The sequence below is a fragment of the Malaclemys terrapin genome, chromosome 1, assembly GCF_027887155.1.
Source record: "Malaclemys terrapin pileata isolate rMalTer1 chromosome 1, rMalTer1.hap1, whole genome shotgun sequence".
Classification (NCBI taxonomy): domain Eukaryota; kingdom Metazoa; phylum Chordata; order Testudines; family Emydidae; genus Malaclemys; species Malaclemys terrapin.
Genome location: NC_071505.1, coordinates 6,992,697 through 7,014,242, shown reverse-complemented (window position 1 = coordinate 7,014,242; position 21,546 = coordinate 6,992,697). Strand labels below are relative to the sequence as shown.

Genomic DNA, 21,546 nt, shown 5'->3' with positions numbered 1-21,546 from the left:
TTGTCAAGAACAAATTGTGTCAAACCAACCCGATAGCTTTCTTTGACAGGGTAACAAGCCTTGTGGACAGGGGGGAAGTGGTAGACGTGGTACATCTTGACTTTAGTAAACTTTTGATACTGTCTCGCATGACCTTCTCTTTAAAAAAAATAGGGAAATGCATCCTAGGTGGAGCTACTATAAGATGGATGCAAAACTGGTTGGAAAGCCATTCCCAGAGAGTAGTTATCAGTGGTTCACAGTTAAGCTGGAAGGGCATATCAAGTGGGGTCCCGTAGGGTCCGGTTCTGTTCAATATATTCATCAATGATTTAGATAATAGCATACAGAGTACACTTATAAAGTTTGCGGATGATATCAAGCTGGGAGGCATTTCAAGTGTTTTGGAGGATAGGATTAAAATTCAGAATGATCTGGACAAACTGGAGAAATAGTCTGAAATAAATAGGATGAAATTCAATGGGGACAAATGCAAAGTCCTCCACTTAGGAAGGAACAATCAGTTGCACACATACAAAAGGGGAAATGACTGCCTAGGAAAGAGTCCTGTGGAAAGGGATCTGGGGGTCAGAGTGGATCACAAGCTAAATATGAGTCAACTGTGTAACACTGTTGCAAAAAAAGGGAACATAATTCTAGGATGTATTAGCAGGAGTGTTGTAAGCAAGACACAAGAAGTGATTCTTCCACTCTACTTCACGCTGATTAGGCCTCAACTGGAGTATTGTGTCCAGTTCTGGGAAGCATGTGGAAGAGAGAAGACTGATGGGGGACATTATAACGGTTTTCGAGTACATAAAATGTTGTTACAAGGAGTAGGGAGAACCTTCCTAACTGTCAGGGTGCTTAAGCACTGGAATAAATTGCCTAGGGAGATTGTGGAATCTCCATCACTGAAGATTTTTAAGAACAGGTTAGACAAACACCTGTTAGGGATGATCTAGATAATACTTAGTCCTGCCATGAGTGCAGGGGACTGGACTAGATGACCTCTCGAGGTCCCTTCCAGTTCTATGATGGTTCTATGATTTTAACATTCCAATCATATGAATCTTCCCACTTCTTTCAGTGATACCAACTAGGTCAAATTTTTGCTCATAAATGAGCCAATCAAATTCCTCTTGCTTATTACCCAGGCTCCTAGCATTAGTGAATAAGCAATTAAATAATGTCTTCTCTTCACATCATTTGGTGCCACAATTCATTTTGTTCTTGACATCTTGATTTTGTGCTAAATTAATGCTCATTTGTTCCCCCTTTTCACCCTCTCCCTTTGTTGTCAATTTAATGTTTTCCTGACTTAATCTAGCCAGTCTGTCCCCTAGAAGATTGGTTCTCCTTCTACTGTGATGGAGGCCATCCAAACTACATAGCCCTTTCTCTCCATAAAAGGTGGTCCAATGTTCCACAAAACCAAAACCTTCTATGTTACACCATGTACCTAGCCAGTGGTTCTCTTCCAGAATGTTCTGTCTTATGACTTCACGGGACAGGAAGGATCTCCAAGATGATCACTCGGACATTTCTCTCCTTCAGTTCCCTTCTGAATTTTCTGGAATCGTTAATAATCTGGGAGGTATCACACGAAGTGGTGTCGTTAGTGTTGATGTGCACCATGCCCACCTATTTCAGAAGCCTATTCAGTCTTTCAGTCACATCTCTTGTCTTGATCCTGGGAAGATAGAGCTCCACCCTGCTCTGCTCCTGCGCCTTGCAAGATTGTGCTTTCCTTCCATTCTTCTTGGCATAGAATCCCTGGCAAGGATCCTCTGTCTTCTTTGGATGGTTGGAGATCTCTTTGGCACGTTTCTTAGTACTGTAGGCTGGGCTGAGCAGACACCCTCAGATATGTCCTATACACCTCTCCATTCCATTCGGCCAGCTGGAGCTTCAGAGACCTTGTCTGCAGTTTCCATGCAGAGAACCTAATAATGATTGGATACTTCTGGCAGTGTGGGATTCCCCCTGGTGCTCTTCTCTCTGGTGATCACAGTCTGTGTATCCTTATCTGCCTCCAGGGGTGTAGAATGCCACTTGGTCATTTTACCTCTGGTGGTTATAATCCTCCTCTCTGGTTTCCACTGTCTTTGGTTTGTTGGTCAGCAGTTCCTTTCTTTCTTGAGTCTGGTGTGCTGATGCTTTCTGAACCTGGTTATCCAAGTACTCCTTAGCCTCTCCCACACTTCACAGTGTCAGTACTCCTCCTTCCAAACCACTAAGCTTTTCTTCCAGCACGGCCACCAACTTGCACTTTGTACAAAGGAAGTTTCTTCAGGCTGGAAAGAAAAATAGCACATCTGTTGCAGGTCACAGACATGGTTCCATCTCTGGCCATGACGGTATTGAACATAGAACTGTACCTTGAACTAACACTTCTGACACGCACTTTCCTAACTGCCTCTAAAACTCCCCTGTTTGCCAAACTTTGTGGCTATAATTACAATGTAGGGTGCTCCACACAGGGTCTGTCTGTGGTTATGATGAGTTTCTTTGTCTCTATATTAACATCAATAGATTTAGGCTTGAAATTAGACCAAGGTTTCCAGGGCTGGCTTTAGGAACTGGGGGGGCCCGATTCGGTGGTGGTCCTGGTCTTCGGCGGCACTTTGGCAGCGGGTCCTACTTGCTTTGGGTCGTCCGCGGCATTGAAGGACCCGCTGCCTAAATGCCGTCAAAGACCCGGAGCGAGTGAAGGACCCGCCGCCAAAATGCTGCTGAAGAACCGGACCGCCGCCAGGTGAGTAAAAATTAAAAAGTTAGGCGTTCTTCCTTAGGACGTGGGGCCCTCTTAGGCGCGGGGCCTGATTCGGGGGAATTGGCCTAAAGCCAGCCCTGAAGGTTTCTAACCATCAGAGGAGTGAAGTTCTGGAACAGTCCTTCATGGGGAGCAGTAGGGACAAAAAACCTAACTTGTTTTAAGACTGAGCTTGGTAAATTTATGGTGGGGATGGTGTGATGAGATTGCATACAATGGCATGTTGCCCATCTGTGACTGCTATTAGCAAATATCTCCAATGGCTGGAGATGGGACACTAGATGGGGAGGGCTCTGAGATACTACAGAGAATTCTTACCCAGGTGTCTGGCTGGTGAGTCTTGCTCACATGTTCAGGGTCTAATTGACTGCCACATTGGGGTCAGGAAAGACTTTCCCCCCACCCCCGGTCAGATTGACAGAGACTCTGGGTGGTTTCTCCTTACACTGCAGCATGGGGCACGGATCACTTGCTGGTTTGAACTACAGCAAATGCGGGATTCTCTGTAACGTTAAGTCAGTAAATCACAAATGAGGACTTCAGTAAGTCAGTCAGAGTTTATGGGCCTACTACAGGAGTGAGTTCTGTGGCCTGTGATGTGCAGGAGGTCAGACTAGATGATCATGATGGTCCCTTCTGCCCTTAAAGTCTACGAGTGACATACCCTCTTTCCTTTCTTTTTTCCAGAGTCTGACCTTTCCACTGAACTGTTGGGAGCAGCTTCTAGATCGTATCGAGTTACAGACCTGAAGCCAAGAGGGATGTACTCATTTTCAATAAGGCCACTCTTCGGACAGACGGAGGGGCCAGAGGCGGTGCTTACTGAGCAGACTGGTATGAGAAACGGAGTCTTGTGTTGCAATTCCTGCTGGTGTCTTTGCTGTCACTACTAGCTCATGAGATGGTGCTTGGCATGGCATGTTCCCATGCAATCCCGATGCCTTTCGGGGCTAGTGGTGTTCTTACTATGACCTAGTTACGCAATGGATGCAGTTCCCCTCTTTTGTTTGCTTTTTACAGTGGCATCTCGAGGGAATCCTTCCACTCCTGCTCCTACCATTACTTCTTTACCACCTGCCACTACGAGGCCCCGGTCCGTGGGCTCTAGCCATGCAAGGGCCACTCCTCTTCCATCAGCCACCACCATGACATTACGAATGACCCCAGCAACCATAGTTGTGACAACTAAAGCGTCGCCACCATGGACCACCCTCTCTGGGCCAAGTGAGTGTGAATCCACACGGGATTCAGCGCTGATGAATTGGTGCGTTATAACCAGCGTACCTCTTGGATGCTGTGGTCTCCTCTGATCTCACAAGCTAAAACTGGGGTGGGCTGGGTGAATACTTGGAGGGAAAACTGCAGATCAAAACCAGGTGTGCAGGAGGCATGTTGGCAATCATAGAATGATAGAATTGTAGGACTGCCAAGGGCCTTGAGAGGTCTTCTAGTCCAGTCCCCTGAACTCATGGCAGGACTAAGTTTTATCTAGAACAGCCCTGACAGGTGTTTGTCCAACCTGCTCCTAAAAACCTCTAATGATGGAGATTCCACAACCTCCCTGGGCAATTTATTCCAGTGCTTAACCACCCTGACAGTTAGGAAATTTTCCCTAATATTGAACCTAAACCACCCTTGCTACAATTTAAGCCCATTGCTTCTTGTCCCATCCTTGGAGATTAAGAAAAACAATTCTTCTCCCTCCTCCTTGTTACAACCTTTTATGTACTTTAAAACTGTTATCATGCCCCCCCCCCCCAGTCTTCTCTTCTCCAGACTAAACAAACCCAATTTTTTCAATCTTCCCTCATAGGTCATGTTTTCTAGACCTTTGATCATTTTTGTTGCTCTTCTCTGGACTTTCTCCAGTTTGTCCACATCTTTCCTGAAATGTGGCACCCAGAACTGGACACAGTACTCCAGCTGAGGCAGTGCAATCCAGTAGGTGGAGCACTTTCCTCTCTGTCAGCAGGTGAAAGAGCCCAGAGATGTTAGATAATCACACCTGTTATAATCGTAATAATACTGAGACCACTGCTCTGAAACAGACTGATGAACCATTGTGTCTGACGTCCTGTCTGTGATGGTGGCCAACGTCTAATTCATAAAGAGGAGGCATAAAATGCATGTAAGAGAATTGACGTGTGCAGCAGCATCCCATAGGGGTGAATGTATTGTATCGTCTTCACTCAACACACCCTTGAAACCACAAGGCTTGATTGTATCTTGGACTGTTCTCCCATAAAGAAGAATAGTCCAGACTTTTATGACAAATCCTGTCCAATATGAGACAGATTGGAGACCCATGGCCTCCCTGTCCGTGATTTACGGACATTCTACCTTCGCTTTGCAGTCTGTGGCAAGTTCAAAGCGGACATCGCGTTCCTGGTGGACGAGTCTTCAAGCATTGGCCAGAGCAATTTCAATAAAGTGAAGGACTTCCTCTTCCGGATCGTCTCCTATTTCCCCAGAATTGGGCCTGAGGGAACACAGGCAAGAGACCATTATTCTATCTATCTATTGTAGGTACCTTTCTTCATTCTCACAACACCCCTGTGAGTTAAGGGAATGCAGTCTCTCCACTGTGAATCTTAGAGAGGCTAAATGGCTTGCCTGAGGTCACACAGGAAGTCTGTGGTGGAGAAGGTAATTGAACCCACCTCTCCTAAGCCTGAGACAAGCATCCTAACCATTGGGCCAGCCTTCCTCTTGGTCCCCAGCTGGACATTCCCTGTTTTATGCCGTTTTCTAGGAGTTTCCCCAAGCCCAACCCTCACTAAAAAAGAAGATCTCAGCGCTATTGAAACCTTGTATTTCAATGTGCTCACTTTGGGCCTAATCCAGTGCCCAGTGAAGTCAACAGAAAGACTCCTACTGGCTTCCATAGGCTTTGGTATAGGTCCTTTGCTTGTAATGATCCACTTTGCACATGTGATATCTGAATTGGACCTTTAGGCTAAGGCTCCATGTTACTTTCTTTCATTTGACTAAGAAAGGTGGAGTTCCGTGTTCTCATTGACTGCAGACCATTAATAGCACCCCCCTCCCATGATCTATGCCTTTTACTCGTGTTCTTATATCCATGACCCATGCTCCCTCGCTCCCTCCTGCCACCTTTATCGGCCTCACGTGCTCTTTGGCAGGTTGCTGTAGCTCAGTACAGCGAAGAGCCCAGGACTGAATTCCACTTTAACCAGCACAAGGATCGGAATGGAGTTCTCAAAGCCCTCAAGGAGCTGCAGTACACTGGAGGCAATACAAAGACAGGTGCGCACCGTGTATGCATGTTAGTGTTTGCAGGACGTATACTTTACAGCTAGAAATATGGGCCCAAGTCTTGATCTGGATTTGGCTCTCAACTTCCCCAGCAGTCAGGTGGTGTGGTTTTGGTTTAGAGTTTTGAATCAGTCTGTTATAGAGGTTGGTTGGTTGCTTGTGAAGTTAAGATCTAAACGACTTTAAAATGTGGATTGGGATGGTCTAGAGTTTTGGTTTGGACCCATTTTTAATAATAGCCTGGCCATCTATTCTGGTTCTTTCATCAGCGTCCTAGTTTTTCGTCTGACCTTCTCTTTATAATGTTATATCCCCTCACCCTCCTTAATTTAATTTTTGTACCTAACATGGAGCCCTAACCGCAAGGTTACCTACCTACTGGGAATATTTTTAAGAGTGCTTTTAACTCTAAGACATAGCCTTGATCCTAACTCTAATCCTACTAGTCTTACACGCAAGAATTTGCAGGGTTGAGTTTTATGGTTCAGCGCTAGATTCTATTTCCTTGGGATTTATTTAGATCACAGGGTCTGTGTCCTTCGGATGCACATCTATAACTCTCAGTAACATTACATATGTGTGCACATTAGGTTGGACTTTCAGAAGATCTTTGCGCTGACCTCGTTCTGCTCCCACTGAAGTCAAGGGGGTTTTTACCATTGACTTCAAGGGAAAGCGAGAGAGGCCAATTCAGTGTGTTTTGGGAAATTATCTACACATCCCTCGCCTCTGTTGGGAGCATCAAGGCTAGTAAAGGAGCAACTGACCCAAAATATTTCATGTTTTATAAAAGAAATCCCCCAAACCTTCAGTTGTCTGAAGATGCACTGTCTGTAACTACAGGTGTGCTGGAGAAGGGGTAGCCATTTAGCTAGTCCGGTCAGACAACATAATTAGGTTTTACCTGGGTTCCTATTGCAAGGACTCCGAAATACACACACAGGAGCTTTAAAATGGGAGAAGTTAGCCCTCATTTTACCCTTTCTAAGCTGGTCACCTAAATAGCTGTCCCTGTCTCGGAGGAGCAAGTTAACTAGGATAGAAATTAGAGGAAGGTTTCACGCCACCAGACCAGGGGGAGGTTCTGGAGCAGCCTCTTTATAAGAGTAGCAGGGGGCAAACAACCTACCTAGTTTTAAAAGGGCACCTGATAAATTTATGAATGGGCGTATGTGACAGGGTTACCTGGACTCAATGGTCTAGGAAGTCTCTTCCAGTCTTGATTCCTATGTTCCTAAAGTGGCTCTGGCACCGATGAGTGTCTCTTAATGTGGCCAGCCTGTACATTTTCTAACATGTCCTTTTTTCCACCTGCAAACTGGATCAGACGGACTCAGACCCACAGCAGTACTATTCAGACACCCGGCATCGCGGGATCCAGGCGTGACTGGTGTGGAGAAAGTAAATAAGGAAGTGTTATTCACTCCTTCTGATAACACACGAACTAGGGGTCACCGAATTAAATTAATAGGCTGCAGGTTTAAAATAAATAAAAGGAAGTATTTCGTCACACGACGCACAGTCAACCTGTGGAACTCTTTGGCAGAGGATGTTGTGAAGGCCAAGACTATAACAGGGTTGAAAAAACTAGATAAGTTCATGGAGGATAGGTCCATCAATGGCTAATAGCCAGGATGGTCAGGGATGGTGTCCCTAGCCTGTTTGCCAGAAGTTGGGAATGGGCAACAGGGGATAGATCACTTGATGATTACCTGTTCTGTTCATTCCCTCTGGGGCACCTGGTATTGGCCACGGTCGGAAGACAGGAGACTGAGTTAGATGGACCTTTGGTCTGACCCAGTATGGCCGTTCTTATGTTCTAGGCTGAGTAGCTTTCTGCTTTCCCCCAGGTCGTGGCTTAGGCTATGCGCTAAAGGAGTTATTTCAGTCCTCCAAAGGGATGAGACCAACTGTGCCTCGCACACTGGTGCTAGTGACTGATGGACAGTCCCAGGACGACGTGTTGCCACCAGCCAGAGTGGTGCATGCATTAGGTAGGGATCTTTGGGTGTGTTTTCTTGAAGGCCCCAATCCTACTTCCAGCAAAGTAGATGATAAAACTCCCGTGAGTTTCAGTTGTGCTGGATTGGGTCCTAATATAGTTTATTGTTGGCTTCCTGGGCTCTTATCTCTCCTTCCTTCACTAAAAGTGTGGGTGTGCCCCTGGCCAGACATACTGAGCCCAATACACCCGGGATGAGCTTGGCCTAATGTTTTTAGATGAAGACTCTGATCTGCACTGGATTTAATGCTCTGATGGCTGACAGCTCTGGAGACTAGGGTGGCCAGGTGCCTGGTTTTCAACCAGAACGTCTGGTTGAAAAGGGGTCCTGATGGTGTCCGGTCAAATCTACTGCGTTGGGTGGCTGCAGCACCCAGCCCTGGCTCCGCGCAGAGGTGGGGAAGAGCAGTGAGCGACGGGGGAGGAGGAAAGAGGAGAGAACAGGGGTGGGGTCTCAGGAGGAAGGGGCAGGGCAGATGCAGGGCCTTGGGGAAGAGGTGGGGTGGAGGAGGTTCTGGCACGCCTGCTGGAGTGTCCAGTTTTAAATATTACAAAGTTGACAACTGTACGGGAAACTGATGTCCACATTTTGTCCCAGGCAATGGCAGTGCCAGCTTCTCCCATGCACTGCCCCATGAATGTATCTCGGTACTACCCGGAGACCAGCTCTGGAGCGGGAGGGGAGTCTGGTCTCACGACCCATTTGAGATAATCCAATGAGGGTTTCCCTGCTCTTCTGCTGAGGTCTGTAATGGACTTTCCGCGGGGTGGGCTGAGAACAGCACCACCTGATGGGCTTGTCACTCCCCTCTGAACACTGTGTTAAACTAGTTTGGAGTCTCTGTCCAATCTCTAAATGACAAGAGTTCGTGTAACTGTCCTGTGCCCTTGCCAGCAGTCTCAATGGAGAAGCCCACAGGTGGAGACTATGAGCTGGGAATGCCTTCGTCAGAGCAAACCCCATGCTCCCAACTCCCCCAAGTGACAAAGAGGAAACAGATGCCTTAGGGGTTAAGAGTTGACTCCCCACTCCAGTATGAGCAATTTCTAGTGAATCAAGACAAACTGTGGCCGGGAGTTGAGCCCGGCTTTACTCTGCGATTGAGAATTTCCAAGCTGATGGGTGGATTTAACCCCACAACTCCCATTAATCAGCGTCAATGGGCACTGTGGGGTGAAACCCCCTAGCCAGTTTGGAAGATCTCTGCCCGTATGTCTGTCTAATGAGGGAGCCGTTTGTTTCAGGAATCCGTGTCATCGCCGTGGGGGTCTCCAGAGCTGACCCCCAAGAACTGAACAGCATCTTGTTACACCGCAACCTGCAGAATGTTTTCTACATCAGCACCTTTGAGGACTTCCCCCACATCATCCAGGAGGTGATAGAAACCATTTGCTCTGACTCGCCGCCTTCGGGAGCCCTACCGCAGCCCGGGGAGGTAAGCTGCTTTCTCCTACACTCTTTCCATGTCTATGCTCTTTTTCCCACAGAGAGCTTTGGAGAGAACTCAGCTCACTTCCCAGAGGTCATTTCTGGCAGCCTGTGATCGTGCTCCTACCCTGCGTTCTGGTTCAAAGCAAACCTAAAAAGTTAAGAATCGTAGGACTGGCAGGGACTTCGAGAGGTCATCTAGTCCGGTCCCCCACGCTTATGGCAAGACTAAGTATTATAAACGAGGCTTTGGGCCTCATTCTGATCTCATTTATCATCCTCTGCTGTCAGCTGGCAGTCATACCATCCAAGACAGCAATGTAAAACAGGCACAGATGAAATCAGAATCTGGCCTTTTCCTGGTTATCCGTTAAGTCAGTGGCATATCCATTACAGGGTGAAAAAACACTTGAGTGAATTGCCAATGCACAGTCGTCTCCCGGTAACAGTTGTCTGCTCAATCTGCCCCTGGCAATGTGCTATCAGTAGTTTGTAACCAACCGGGTCCTTAGACACCCATAATCCTCTTTGATAAGACAAAGATCTAACTCAAACTGCATGTTGTAGGTTGCTAGACAGGATATGAGCAAACTGCAGCAGGTTGGTGGCCTGGAGAACAACTCATCAGTCCATGATCCAGCTTCTGTTGATGCAGAAATCCAAAGACCAGAGGGGCCATGCAATCCCAGGTGCTCAAAGGTAAGAAGAGCGATAGAAGCTCAGTAGGGTGTGCTTGGGGGAGTATATTGCAGGAGACACGTGCAGTGAGCACACTCATTAGTTTGGGGTTGATCCCCTACCACCTTGCTCCAGTTTTATGCCGGTGTAACTGCGCTGTCTTGAATGGAATTACATCAGCATGAAATAGGAGCAGTGGCCAATCAAGGCTCGTTACCTCTGGAGACATGGGCACAAGCCGTGGCTTAGGTCACCAGTCGTCCACATATGGAGATCTCATGCTCAAATCTGTCATTTGTGCACTCCACAAACACGCAGCATCTCGTTGCATGAGGAGCAACCTGTGACCTCTCATCATTATTATCAACTTGTTTCTCATGGGCATTGCAGGTGAATTCATAGATTTTAAGGCCAAAAGGGACCATTATGACCATCTAGTCTGCTCTCCTGCATAACACAGGCCAGGGAACCTCACCCAGTAACTTCTGCATCAAGCCCATAACTTCTGTTTGAGCTATAGCATCTAATTTAGAAAGACCTCCAGTCTTGGTTTAAAGACTGCAAGTGACAAAGAATCCACCATGTCCTCAGGCAAGTTGTTCCAATGGTTAATGACCTTCCCTGTTAAAAATGTGCTGTGAGATTTTAGGAGGATTTGAATGCCAAGCAGGAGATGGTCTGTTGCATTTATTTAATAGTTTCCTATGAGCCATTGCCTTTCTCTCTGTTAAAAATAAAGCATCAGTAGGTTCTTGCCTGCATTGGGAAGCACCTGTAGCCAACCTCTGACCCAACATAAAGGCCGGGAGAGAGGAGGAGCAACTGTAACAGTTGACCATGCTAACCTACTGGATGGGATGGGAAGCCATTTCTTGCCAGTTCTGCAATAAGAGTAGGGTGACCAGATGTCCTGATTTTTTAGGGACAGTCCCGATATTTGGGGCTTTTTCTTATATAGGCTCCTATTACCCCCCACCCCCTGTCCTGATTTTTCACACTTGCTGTCTGGTCACCCTAAATAAGAGGCGGGGGGAGGAAGTGCAATTATTTTTCTTCCTGTTTAATCTGTTGCCATCACAGCTTCTATTCTTATTCTGTTACAGGCTCTTAAAGGAGAGAAGGTAAATATTCTAGCCAGCTGAGCGATTTCACTCTTCAATGGGAACACACAAGCCTTGGCATTTATGTGCTACGCTGGAGGGGACCAGAGAAATACCCAAGACAGAGACTGTAGATAGGCCTCTGGCTAGAGCCATGAAACAGCCAGGAGGAGACTGTTGCCTACATTGGGCTCTGGATGAGAGATCTCTCCAAGTCAAAATAGTAACCGAAGGGCAGGGCTCAGTGTACGAGGCCTGAACCCCTTGAGTCACCTTGCAACAGGCTGACGTACCAAATATCTGGGCATTAATCTGGGTAACTCAGAACAGGAGAGGTGTGTTTGGATTACGAGGGTTGGGTTGGGAGCTCGATCTGAGGTCAAATTAGGGACTGTATTTCTAGATCCAAAATCCTGGATCCAAACACTCCTACTCTCTGCTGGACACTGTGACCAATCCATTGCTACAAGCACATACTCTTTGGCCTTGTCTAGATGAAGATAAAAGATGTTTTTAAAAAATGGGATAGCCAATGCATTTTAAAACCCTGCTGTAAATAGGACAAGTTGTATGTTAGCTGATAGGGGTGAACCCTATGGGATTAGAAATGTGCTTCTTGGATTAAAACAATACGGTCAAAGCTATGAAGTTCCAAGCTATGAAGGTCATCTAGTCCAACCCCCTTCTCAAAGCAGGACCTAATCCCAACTAAATCATCCCAGCCAGGGCTTTGTCAAGCCTGACCTTAAAAACCTCTAAGGAAGGTGATTCCACCACCTCCCTAGGTAACCCATTCCAGTGCTTCACCACCCTCCTAGTGAAAAAGTTTTTCCTAATATCCAACCTAAACCTCCCCCACTGCAACTTGAGACTATTGTTCCTTGTTCTGTGATCATCTAGTCTGACCTCCTGTAGAACAAAAGAATTCCTGGAGGAGAATATCTGTTGGAAAAGCATCCAGACTTGAGTTAAAAATGGTCTGTGATGGAGAAGCCACCGCTACTCTCACCGTTACAGATTTACGCCTTATTTCCAGTCTAAAATGAGCACTCCCTGTGGTTCTGGATCACAGCTTTTACTGCTCTATCAGCCTGGATTCCTCCCTCACTAGAATGTGTGAGCAGGCCTGGCTCCAAAGCAGCAGTGAAAGGGTTAATAATATATGGAGCTATACCTATCTCATAGAACTGGAAGGGACCCTGAAAGGTCATTGAGTCCAGCCCCCTGCCTTTGCTAACAGGACCAAGTACTGATTTTGGCCCAGATCCCTAAGTGGCCCCCTCAAGGATTGAACTCCCAACCCTGCGTCTAGCAGGCCAATGCTCAAACCACGGAGCTATCTCAAAATCTTAACAGGCTTGTACTCACGTGGTCAGTGCCTGGCGGAAATTATGGACATTAGTGACCCTCTGGGTCACTAGGTTGAACTCAGCCTCTCTCTGTACCTAGAGCAGGCATAGCAAGGGTGGCAGCTCAGCTCACATACCCATTGGCTCAGGTGGGTAGCCTGTGCTCCCCTAGTCTCATTGCTGGCTTTAACATGCTAGCTCAATCAGAGCTGACACATCCGCAGTGTAAACCTGGCTGTCGTCTCTCTGGGCCTCAGATCCCATCTGTACAAGGGGATCCCGACACCCTGATCCCACACCAGGTTTTGCCACTATCTTCAGGATCAAGCCTTTAGCAGTCCCACCCATCCAATCAGAACCCAATTGCTTGGGTCAATTAAAAGCAGACTAAAGAAAGCAGGGCAGAGAACACTTCTGGGCTGGGAGGGGGAAGGGGGCTCTTCTTTATTTCATCTCTGCCAAATTCTGTTCTCAGTGCCAGTGATGTAACCTAGAGGCTGCAGTCTCACTGCGCTAGGTGCTGTACAAATACATACCAAAGAGAGGGCCCCTACCTAGAGAGCTCGTCATCTTGTTGCACCTGTGCAGCTGAGAGGGGGGAGGGATAGCTCAGTGGTTTGAGCATTGGCCTGCTAAACCCAGGGTTGTGAGTTCAATCCTTGAGGGGGCCATTTAGGGATCTGGGGCAGAAATCTGTCAGGGATGGTCCTTGGTCCTGCTGTGAAGGTAGGGGACTGGACTCGACTCGATGACCTTTCAAGGTCCCTTCTAGTTCTATGAGATAGGTATATGTCCATATTAAGAGAACAGGATCTGATTGTGACATAGGCCTGTAAACCATGGAGTAGTTCCCAGGCCCTGAAACTGAGCAGACCCCTTCCCTGTCCCAGTTTAAGCTCTCCCCACCCAGTTCTGCAGCGCCTCCTCACGTGACTCTAGTTCTGTTTCCTTGTTGCGCAGGGCGAGAGAGGCCCACCTGGAGAATTGGTGAGTACGATCAGAGAAGATCCTCCACGTGAACCAGGAAATACATTGTCCCAATGGCTTGAGGCCTTGAACAGACCCTCTGGGACAGGGGGAAATATAAGCAAAGCGTAACCTCAAAAAGGAGGCTAACGGGCCTGGGGTCTGAATGTAGCCTCTGGGGAGTGAAGTTCACCCTTCTGCAGAGGCAGGGCTGGCTTTAAGCCGATTTGGCTGATTCCCCGAAATGGGGCCCCGCAACGTCCGGGGCTGCCGGCGGGGGGGGGGGGGGGGGAAGACATGTCCTGCTTCTCCCCGCTCCCTCCAGTGCTTGCGCTGCCATACAGCTGATCAGTGCAAGCCTGTGAGGGAGGGGTGAAGAGGAGGAATGTGGCGTGCTTGGGGAAGAGGTGGGGCCAGGGTGGGGATTTGGGGAGGGATCCAATGGGGTAGGGAGGGGGTGGAGTGGGGCCCCAGGGGGGGTGCAAGACAATTCGTGTCTCAGCGTGGGGCCCCACACCTGCTAAAGCCGGCCCTGTGCAGAGGATTGGATTTCTAAAGGGATCCAATAACTCTCTCTCTCCACCTCTTAAGAGGCATTGTTGTAAATGGCTGAGTAGTGGGCTAAACTGCCCTCCCAGGGCTCTCTTGGGTGGGTTGATCTGTGTTTCTTTGGAGGGTAATAACGTCCTAAATTTTTTTCCCATTTTTTTCCTTTTCAAGAGCTTCACCGGTTTGCAGACTGGAGGCAGTTACGATCCATACAGCTTTGCTGTGAAGGGAGAGAAGGGAGAGAGGGTGAGTTTCGCAGCAGGAGTGATGCACTGGATTAATTAGCACATGGCTAGGTAATTAATAGTTACAAAAGGCTGCCCCAGCGCATGGTGCATTTAATGTTCCCTGTTCCCTGCTGGCTTTGAAAATCAAACAGGACTGAAGGTGTGTGTTAGAGAAGGAGAGAGAGACATGCATGGGCACGACACTTTATTTTTCGTTTCTCAGAGATGATTCTCCCGGCAAAGAGAAAGGGGAGACCAGAAACCGATGTCTCGTGAATAGGGGAGAAGACATTATATCCCATGGGCCACAGTTTCCTGCGTGGCTGAGCAGGACTGGGCTGTTGAGGTCAAGGCCTGGGCATTGTTGAACCCAAGAGACAAAACAATGCAGAAGGAAAACGCTGAATGAGTCCCACCAGGCTGTTTGGTTGCTAGCTCAGGGCTCCTGTGTCCCAGAACATGAGGAATCCACAAGGAATTAGGGATGGATAATCCCAGCAGAATTCAGGCCTTTGCAAACCCCGTCAAGCCAATTTTCGAGTTCACAAAACTTGTCTGGGCTGGGAAATCCCATGTGTTTATGGCTGTTTTTCCCCTAGAGGGCATCCAACCGCTGATAAAACACTGATGTGTTTTTCTAGGGAAAGGGAAGCCAGTGCTGTTAGAACATCCTCTCCCATCACTGCCCAAAAAAGTGTTGACCAGAGTTATTGGAGGCTTGGAACACCACCCAAGCTATGCCCCTGTCTCTGACCTTGTTACTTTCCTTGTATTTAGGGGCTCCCTGGGAAAGATGGAATTCCCGGACTACCAGGTCGACCTGGGCGAGTGGGCCCCCCTGGCTCCCCTGGGCTGATGGTAATATCTGGATTAATGAGCACTGTCAACGCTGGCATTAATAAAGGGAGGAAAACCCCTTTTCCGGTGTTTGAACATCTATTTTTCTCTCCCTCAATTTACAGGGGCTCCGTGGTATCCAAGGCGATCTCGTAAGTATTCCCAACCAGCAAGGTCTCAGAAACTCAGAAACCCAAATAACCCTCGCTGGATCCTGCACCGTGTGGGCGTGGACGGTTGCACGGGCAACGGCCAAGTCAGTCGTGCTGAGCCAGTCGGGGAGCCCCAAGGAACCCGATTTTGCATTTATTGGGGACTGCCGGGGCCAAATGACTCCTGCCCTGCAGCCGAAACGAGGCCAGTGAGAGACGCATACAGCCAAGTGCCTCATCAGGTTGAGCGGGATCGCGCCTGAGGCTGTGTCCATCTTTCTGTCCCTAGGGAGCATTGCACAGACTTTCTACCACTCAGTGCAGAGGGCAATGCCTGTGACTTAGCCTCACCTGCACTGACATGTAGCGTCCACTCACACTCGCTGGAGCTCAGTGGTTATGATACCACATTGGCTAAGTGCTTGCGATAATGTCTCCTGCTAGTGGCTGACTCCGGGGAGGATAACAGCCAACTACTGGAGCTCTCCCTTTGGCTCAAGGGTTCAGATCCCCAGCCCAAGCCCTGCTGTGTAAGTCTAGTGCATCACAGGGGGCCCAGTCACAGAAACCACCATTGCAAACGAACACCCACCTGACTCCATTCAGAGGGGTCATGTTGTCCCTGTAGAGTGTGTATACAATAACCCACCACCCATCATAGGTCATGAGTGGGGACTGAACATGTGAGCTACAATGCTAAGAGCGTGGCTTTCAACTGCTTGAGCAAAAGGAGTAACTTCAGTAGCTGGTAGCAGTAGTAAGCTCTTATCTTATGTGCATCAGCCACTAGAGGGAGACATGTAATACACTAAATTAGTGGGTACGTGACTCCTATTGATGTTGGTACCACAAAGGAAGGAACCCTACCCATTGGAACCTGTTTAAGTTATCACTCAGTGGGCCAACAAAAATTTGTCATCTAGTGGAGATGGGTTTATAGTTTAGGATCCAACAGAATGGCACTGACAGCCTTGGGTTTATAAATGATCACCTCACCTAAGGAATTGCAGGTTGGCAATGATTGTGAGCCGGTTTCTCTCTGTTGTTTAACTCTGCATGATTTATTTTAAATTCCAGGGACCTCCTGGATATCCAGGGCCAACGGGGCCGAAAGGAGACAGAGTGAGTTCACTTTACATGTTTCAATAGAAAAAGCCATTGTAATACACTGCCCTCCTATTAAGGTGTGTATGTCTCACTGCCCTCTACTGGATAGAATCAGAACTTCTGAAGTGCATGTCACTGGCCCTATACGGCTGGCAGCTGATGGAGATTCTCCTCCAGCTCAAGGGTTAGGGGCCTGTACACTAGGAACAGGAGGTCCGAGTACCATCTCTGCTGAGGCTGTGAAATTCCCAGTGACCATGGTGTGCAGCCGTAATGTCAGCAGTGAGTTGCTGTCAATGGTAAGGGAAGCATGGCTGTCCAGGAGGTACAATCTATAAAATGAACGGCACCAGACGCAGTGTAACATTGGGGAAGGTCAGTTGTCTTGGTACCCACGGACAGCTCCCGGTGCGCATTGTATGCGGGCATTGGAGGGCAATGCAGACCTCCTGGCAGGTTTGTAAAACTGATTCAGATAAATCCCACAGAGGCTTTAGACTCTGTGTGTCCAAGCTGAGTCTTTAGTGAAGGTTAAGTCCTACCAGAGTCAATGGGAGAGGACTGCACAGGCATTAATACAAATCCCTGATTAATCTCACTCGGCTCAATAATTTCACAAGGAATCTAGCACTCTGCTTAATGGGTCGGTCTGCATTTTTTTGAGCATCACCTCTCAACCGTAGAATCGTAGGACTAGAAGGAACCTTGAAATGTCTTTTTGTCCAGTCCCGACTCATGGCAGGACTAAGTATTATCTAGTCCAGGGGTCGGCAACCTTTGGCACCTGGCCCGTCAGGGTAAAGCCGCTGGCAGGCCGGGACAGTTTGTTTATCTGGAGCATCCACAGGCACGGTGCCCCTCAGTTCCCACTGGCTGCGGTTCGCTGTTCCTGGCCAATGGGAGCTGCGAGAAGCGGCGTGGGCCGAGGGATGTGCTAGCCATTGCTTCCCGCAGCTCCCATTGGCTGGGAACAGCGAACCGTGGCCAGTGGGAGCTGCGGGGCTCCGTGCCTGCAGACACTCCAGATAAACAAACCGGCCCGGCCCGCCAGTGGCTTTACTCTGACATGCCGGGTGCCAAAGTTTGCCGACCCCTGATCTAGTCCATCCCTCACAGGTGTTTGTCTAACCTGCTCTTAAAAATCTCCAATGATGGAGATTCCACCACCTCCCTAGGCAATTTATTCTAGTGCTTAACAACCCTGACGGTTAGGAAGTTTTTCCTAATGTTCAACCTAAACCTCCCTTGCTGCAATTTAAGCCCATTGCTTCTTGTCCTATCCTCAGAGGTTAAGGAGAACAATTTGTCTCCCTCATCCTTGGTAGCTTGCAGTAGCCCCCTACCATGACATCACTCTTGTTTTTTTACCTCTTTTATCCTTACCCAGAGACTTTCAACAAGTCTGTCTCCTATTTTCATCTCAACCTCAGTCCAAGTGTGTACATTTTTGATATATAAGGCAACACCTCCTCCATTTTTTCCCTGCCTGTCCTTCCTGAGCAAGCTGTACCCTTCTATACCAATATCTCAGTCATGTGTATTTTCCTACCAGGTCTCTGTGATGCCAATTATGTCATAGTTGTGTTTACGAACTAGCATTTCTGGTTCTTCCTGCTTATTCCCCATCTTCTCGCATTCGTATACAGACATCTCACTTACGGATTTGATTTCCCCCTATGTTCTCGCTTGTCTCTCCCTTATCCCTGCTATAATGGCCCATGCTCTAGCCAGATTATAACCCTTCTCCCAGATCTCCATGCTTTTGACTTACCTGTGTGCTTTTATCTCCTGCCCCCATTAAACCGAGTTTAAAGCCCTCCTCCCTAGGTTAGCCAGTCTGTATCTAGTAACGTCTGTATCAGCCCTGTCCTTTGGGGATGATTGTTTATACGCCTGTCTGCCTGTCTAACAGCCTCTGGAGCAATAGACTAACTGACTGAAGAGCGAGGAAGTCGGGACCAGCTCCTCAGCTGGCATGAATGGGTGAAGTTCCATTGAAGTCAATGGAACCCTGGGGACCTACCCCAGCTGGGAATCTGGCCCTACGGGTTGCAGTGTGTATTGTGTACAGAGCAAGTTCTCAGGGTTTCCTCAGATGGAAATCTGAGCAGAAAAACTTCCTGACACCCCAGTCAGCTGCTGAGTGTGCTGCTTCCTGTTGTGCAGGGGGAACCGGGCTACGTGCTGGGAGGGGTGGAAGTGATCCCTGGCCGAAACGGACAACCAGGCTCTCCTGTGAGTAAACACATGACATCTGGTATAACCCCCTCCCTTCTACTGGCGGTGTCTCCAAATGGTGTATGGTCACCATAGATGGCACAAGCGGGGCTGCCAGGCCTTTAGTATTATCTGTAGTCTAATAGCGGCCAAGGGGTCTCTATTAGGATTGTGCTAGTCACTGTACATGCATATATAGCACAAGACAGACCCTACACCAGGTAGCTTAGGATCAAAATAGGTGCACTGAGGGAGAAAGGGTTGCAACATACGAGCCGGCTAGGTCAGTGCTTTCCTTTCCCTGGGAGTCTACTGTACAGGTGCTGGTGACTTGGGAGGCAGAGCTCTTTCCTTTGAGTTAGCACTAGAGGGCACTGTGCTGCTGGATGTGGACCTGGCCACGTGCGGGCGTTAAGGCTCTCATGGGGCATTGTGTAAGATTAGGGTTGTTAACCCCCACATCCTGATGAAGTACAGTTTGGCTAACTGCTCTCTGGCTTCTTAAAGTCCCCCCTTGTCATTTCAATGAGATACAAAATCCTCCTTCCTGTCCTGGCCTGAGCTGCTGGCAGTGTTGTGCGCTATTAACCAGCTGCTGCCTTTCACCCCAGAGGTGGCAGCATTTCAGTGCTGGGTGCATGGATCTCAACGTATGTTCTAAATAATCTTGTGCCCGCTCAGTGTTTCCTGCTGTACCCTCATCCTCTCTTTACACTGCAGCCATCCTCTGTCCTCTTGAGAGCAGGGTTATGAATTTCTTTCCTTCAGTGTCTCTCCATGCAGCTCAGTGATTGGCCATAGTGGTCCCCACTGAGTGACACGGGGCACTTACCCTAGGCTCCTATGCTGCTCAGCTTCACTAGGAGTGGGAGTAAAGGTCACTGGGGTAGAGCTTGTGTCTCTCAAATGTTTGGCTTGAATCATTTCAGGGGCAGAAAGGGCAGCCGGGAGTTCCTGGAGCAGCAGGACCGCCAGGGCCACAGGGACCGCCTGGGATGTCTGTGAAGGTGTGTGTGACTGTGAACTAGCCATTCGTCTGCCTTGCTACGCTATAGACACCTGGGGGCGTGTGCTCAATGCGGGGTAACTAGCGGAGTTACCCTTGTCAAGGCAGGGGGAATCCACATTCTATCACACAGCGAGGGGTCAGGCCTCCTAGACATCTGCAAATTAACCCTGTGCCATTGACGCCAATGGGGCTTTACTGGTGACGTCTGTGAGTGCAGGATCAGGCCCCTCTCTGTAGCCTGACCTCTCATCACAAGACAATGGGGTCCAACCGCAGTTTTAGAGGACCTAGGGGGCCAGTTTGAAAGCAGCCTGGGATAGGAGTGAGTGAAAGTTGTTACCGTCTGGGGGTGGTTCCGTGGTTGAGGTGAAATATTGAAGCCCGGCTTGCAGTGTGTGCAGCCCAGTTGTCAATAGTTGCCTCCCTACCCAGCCACCTCCTAGACAGTTTGAGCAGAGGACAATGGCGGAGTGGGACTTGAACTCCCCTCTCAGCCCAAGAGGTGGCCTCCAAGTTGGCTCTCCGGGGTGGAGGCCTCTGGGCTGCGCAGTGTAGCGGAAGCTCGTATGGCAGCTATACTTGTCCTGGGGGTAGAAGGCTTCGGCCTTTGGGACTGTCAGCCCCAGTACTGAATTTGCAGAAGGAAACAAAAAAGTAGTCCTGGCACCTGCTTTGAAACAGCAGGAGAGCACAAGCCAAGCGGTGAATCCTGCAGCATCTTGCCTGGGTGCAAACATGGGAGGTGGCTCCCCTCACACGCGTGGGGCAGAACGTTCCCAGTGGGGCAGACTGCAGCCCGGATTGCGTAGATCTTCGAGAGGAGGTTCCAGCAGAAAGAGAGGGGGCCCTGAGAAGGAAACAAGATCGCTCCTGTCTTGTTCTGAGGCTGTATCATTCTCTGTCCTCTGTTTCAGGGCGAGCCTGGAGACGCAGGTCATAGAGTAAGTAGATGAGATTTACTCCTAGTTTCATCCCCTCTGTGTGTCTGTGTGTCTGTCAGACCTGAGGAAAGCTCTGTGCAGCTCGAAAGCTTGTCACTCTCTCCAATAGAGGGTGGTCCAATAAAAGACATTGCCTCACCCACCTTGTCTCTCTCATCCTGGGACCAACATGGCTTCAACCAGACTGCATGCCACATGTCTGTCTGTCTCAGCAACTGACTGATGGCCCTGCATTTTATTTTTAAGCTGCCTAATGGATTGAATACATGCCCCAGTGATGCTCAGCCTGGGGACCTATCCAAGAAGAGACATTTCCTTCTTTTGGTTCCCTCCCCTCTCCCTATGCCCCTCCCCCCTGATCCCTGATCTGTCTGGTGGTGCTAGTAGTGTTGCTATGGCTACCAGTCAGGAGTAGGTGTGTCTGTATGATGCAGGGAGGGAGCTGCCCAAGTAGCATAGGCCTCCGACCATCACTGGCCACAATAACACACTATGTCGAGTATGATTCTCCCCTGTACCGCTGGTCTCTGCGGCAGCTTGTGTCCTGTGGCAGGCTGCAGGGGTTTCTGGGGGGCCATTGTATCCAAAAGGTTCTTTAATGCATGAGCATTAATCACTGAACATATGATGGATACTGAGGGCGGCTCCTGGAAACATGCAGTGGTGTTCTAGGCGGTCAGAGTCTCTCATGCATTATACAGGGGCCTCGAGGGAAAAGCGGCGCCAAGGGCGACAAAGGAGATGCGGGAGAGACCGTGAGTACAGACTGGTGCTGAACTTTCGCCAATAGTCGCTTTGGGCCAGACGGAGCCTGTCAGACGCAGGCTGTTGCTTAGGGTGGGGTGGAGAGCAATGCATCCTGGGATGCCTGGGAAATGTCATGGAAGCGTAGTCAGCAGGATCTACACCCTGTTTGCTGGTTAGCCATGGGTCACGCTCCCGGAATTTATTC

The 21,546-nt window shown here is 48.9% G+C and overlaps 1 protein-coding gene across 1 annotated transcript in view; it reads left to right on the top strand.

The window, feature by feature from the left end:
• The window catches only part of LOC128830334 (collagen alpha-1(VII) chain-like), a 181,470-nt gene that overhangs the window by 67,292 nt on the left and 92,632 nt on the right, over nt 1-21,546 (top strand). Inside the window, exons 21-37 of the mRNA XM_054016154.1 lie at nt 3,443-3,589; nt 3,776-3,979; nt 5,109-5,248; nt 5,899-6,022; nt 7,882-8,025; nt 9,279-9,469; nt 10,030-10,161; nt 11,244-11,261; nt 13,550-13,576; nt 14,276-14,350; nt 15,109-15,189; nt 15,294-15,320; nt 16,398-16,442; nt 18,594-18,662; nt 19,574-19,651; nt 20,568-20,594; nt 21,296-21,349. Of these exons, the coding sequence (XP_053872129.1) occupies nt 3,443-3,589; nt 3,776-3,979; nt 5,109-5,248; nt 5,899-6,022; nt 7,882-8,025; nt 9,279-9,469; nt 10,030-10,161; nt 11,244-11,261; nt 13,550-13,576; nt 14,276-14,350; nt 15,109-15,189; nt 15,294-15,320; nt 16,398-16,442; nt 18,594-18,662; nt 19,574-19,651; nt 20,568-20,594; nt 21,296-21,349 (1,583 nt within the window). The remainder of the gene's footprint in view (nt 1-3,442; nt 3,590-3,775; nt 3,980-5,108; nt 5,249-5,898; nt 6,023-7,881; nt 8,026-9,278; nt 9,470-10,029; nt 10,162-11,243; nt 11,262-13,549; nt 13,577-14,275; nt 14,351-15,108; nt 15,190-15,293; nt 15,321-16,397; nt 16,443-18,593; nt 18,663-19,573; nt 19,652-20,567; nt 20,595-21,295; nt 21,350-21,546) is intronic.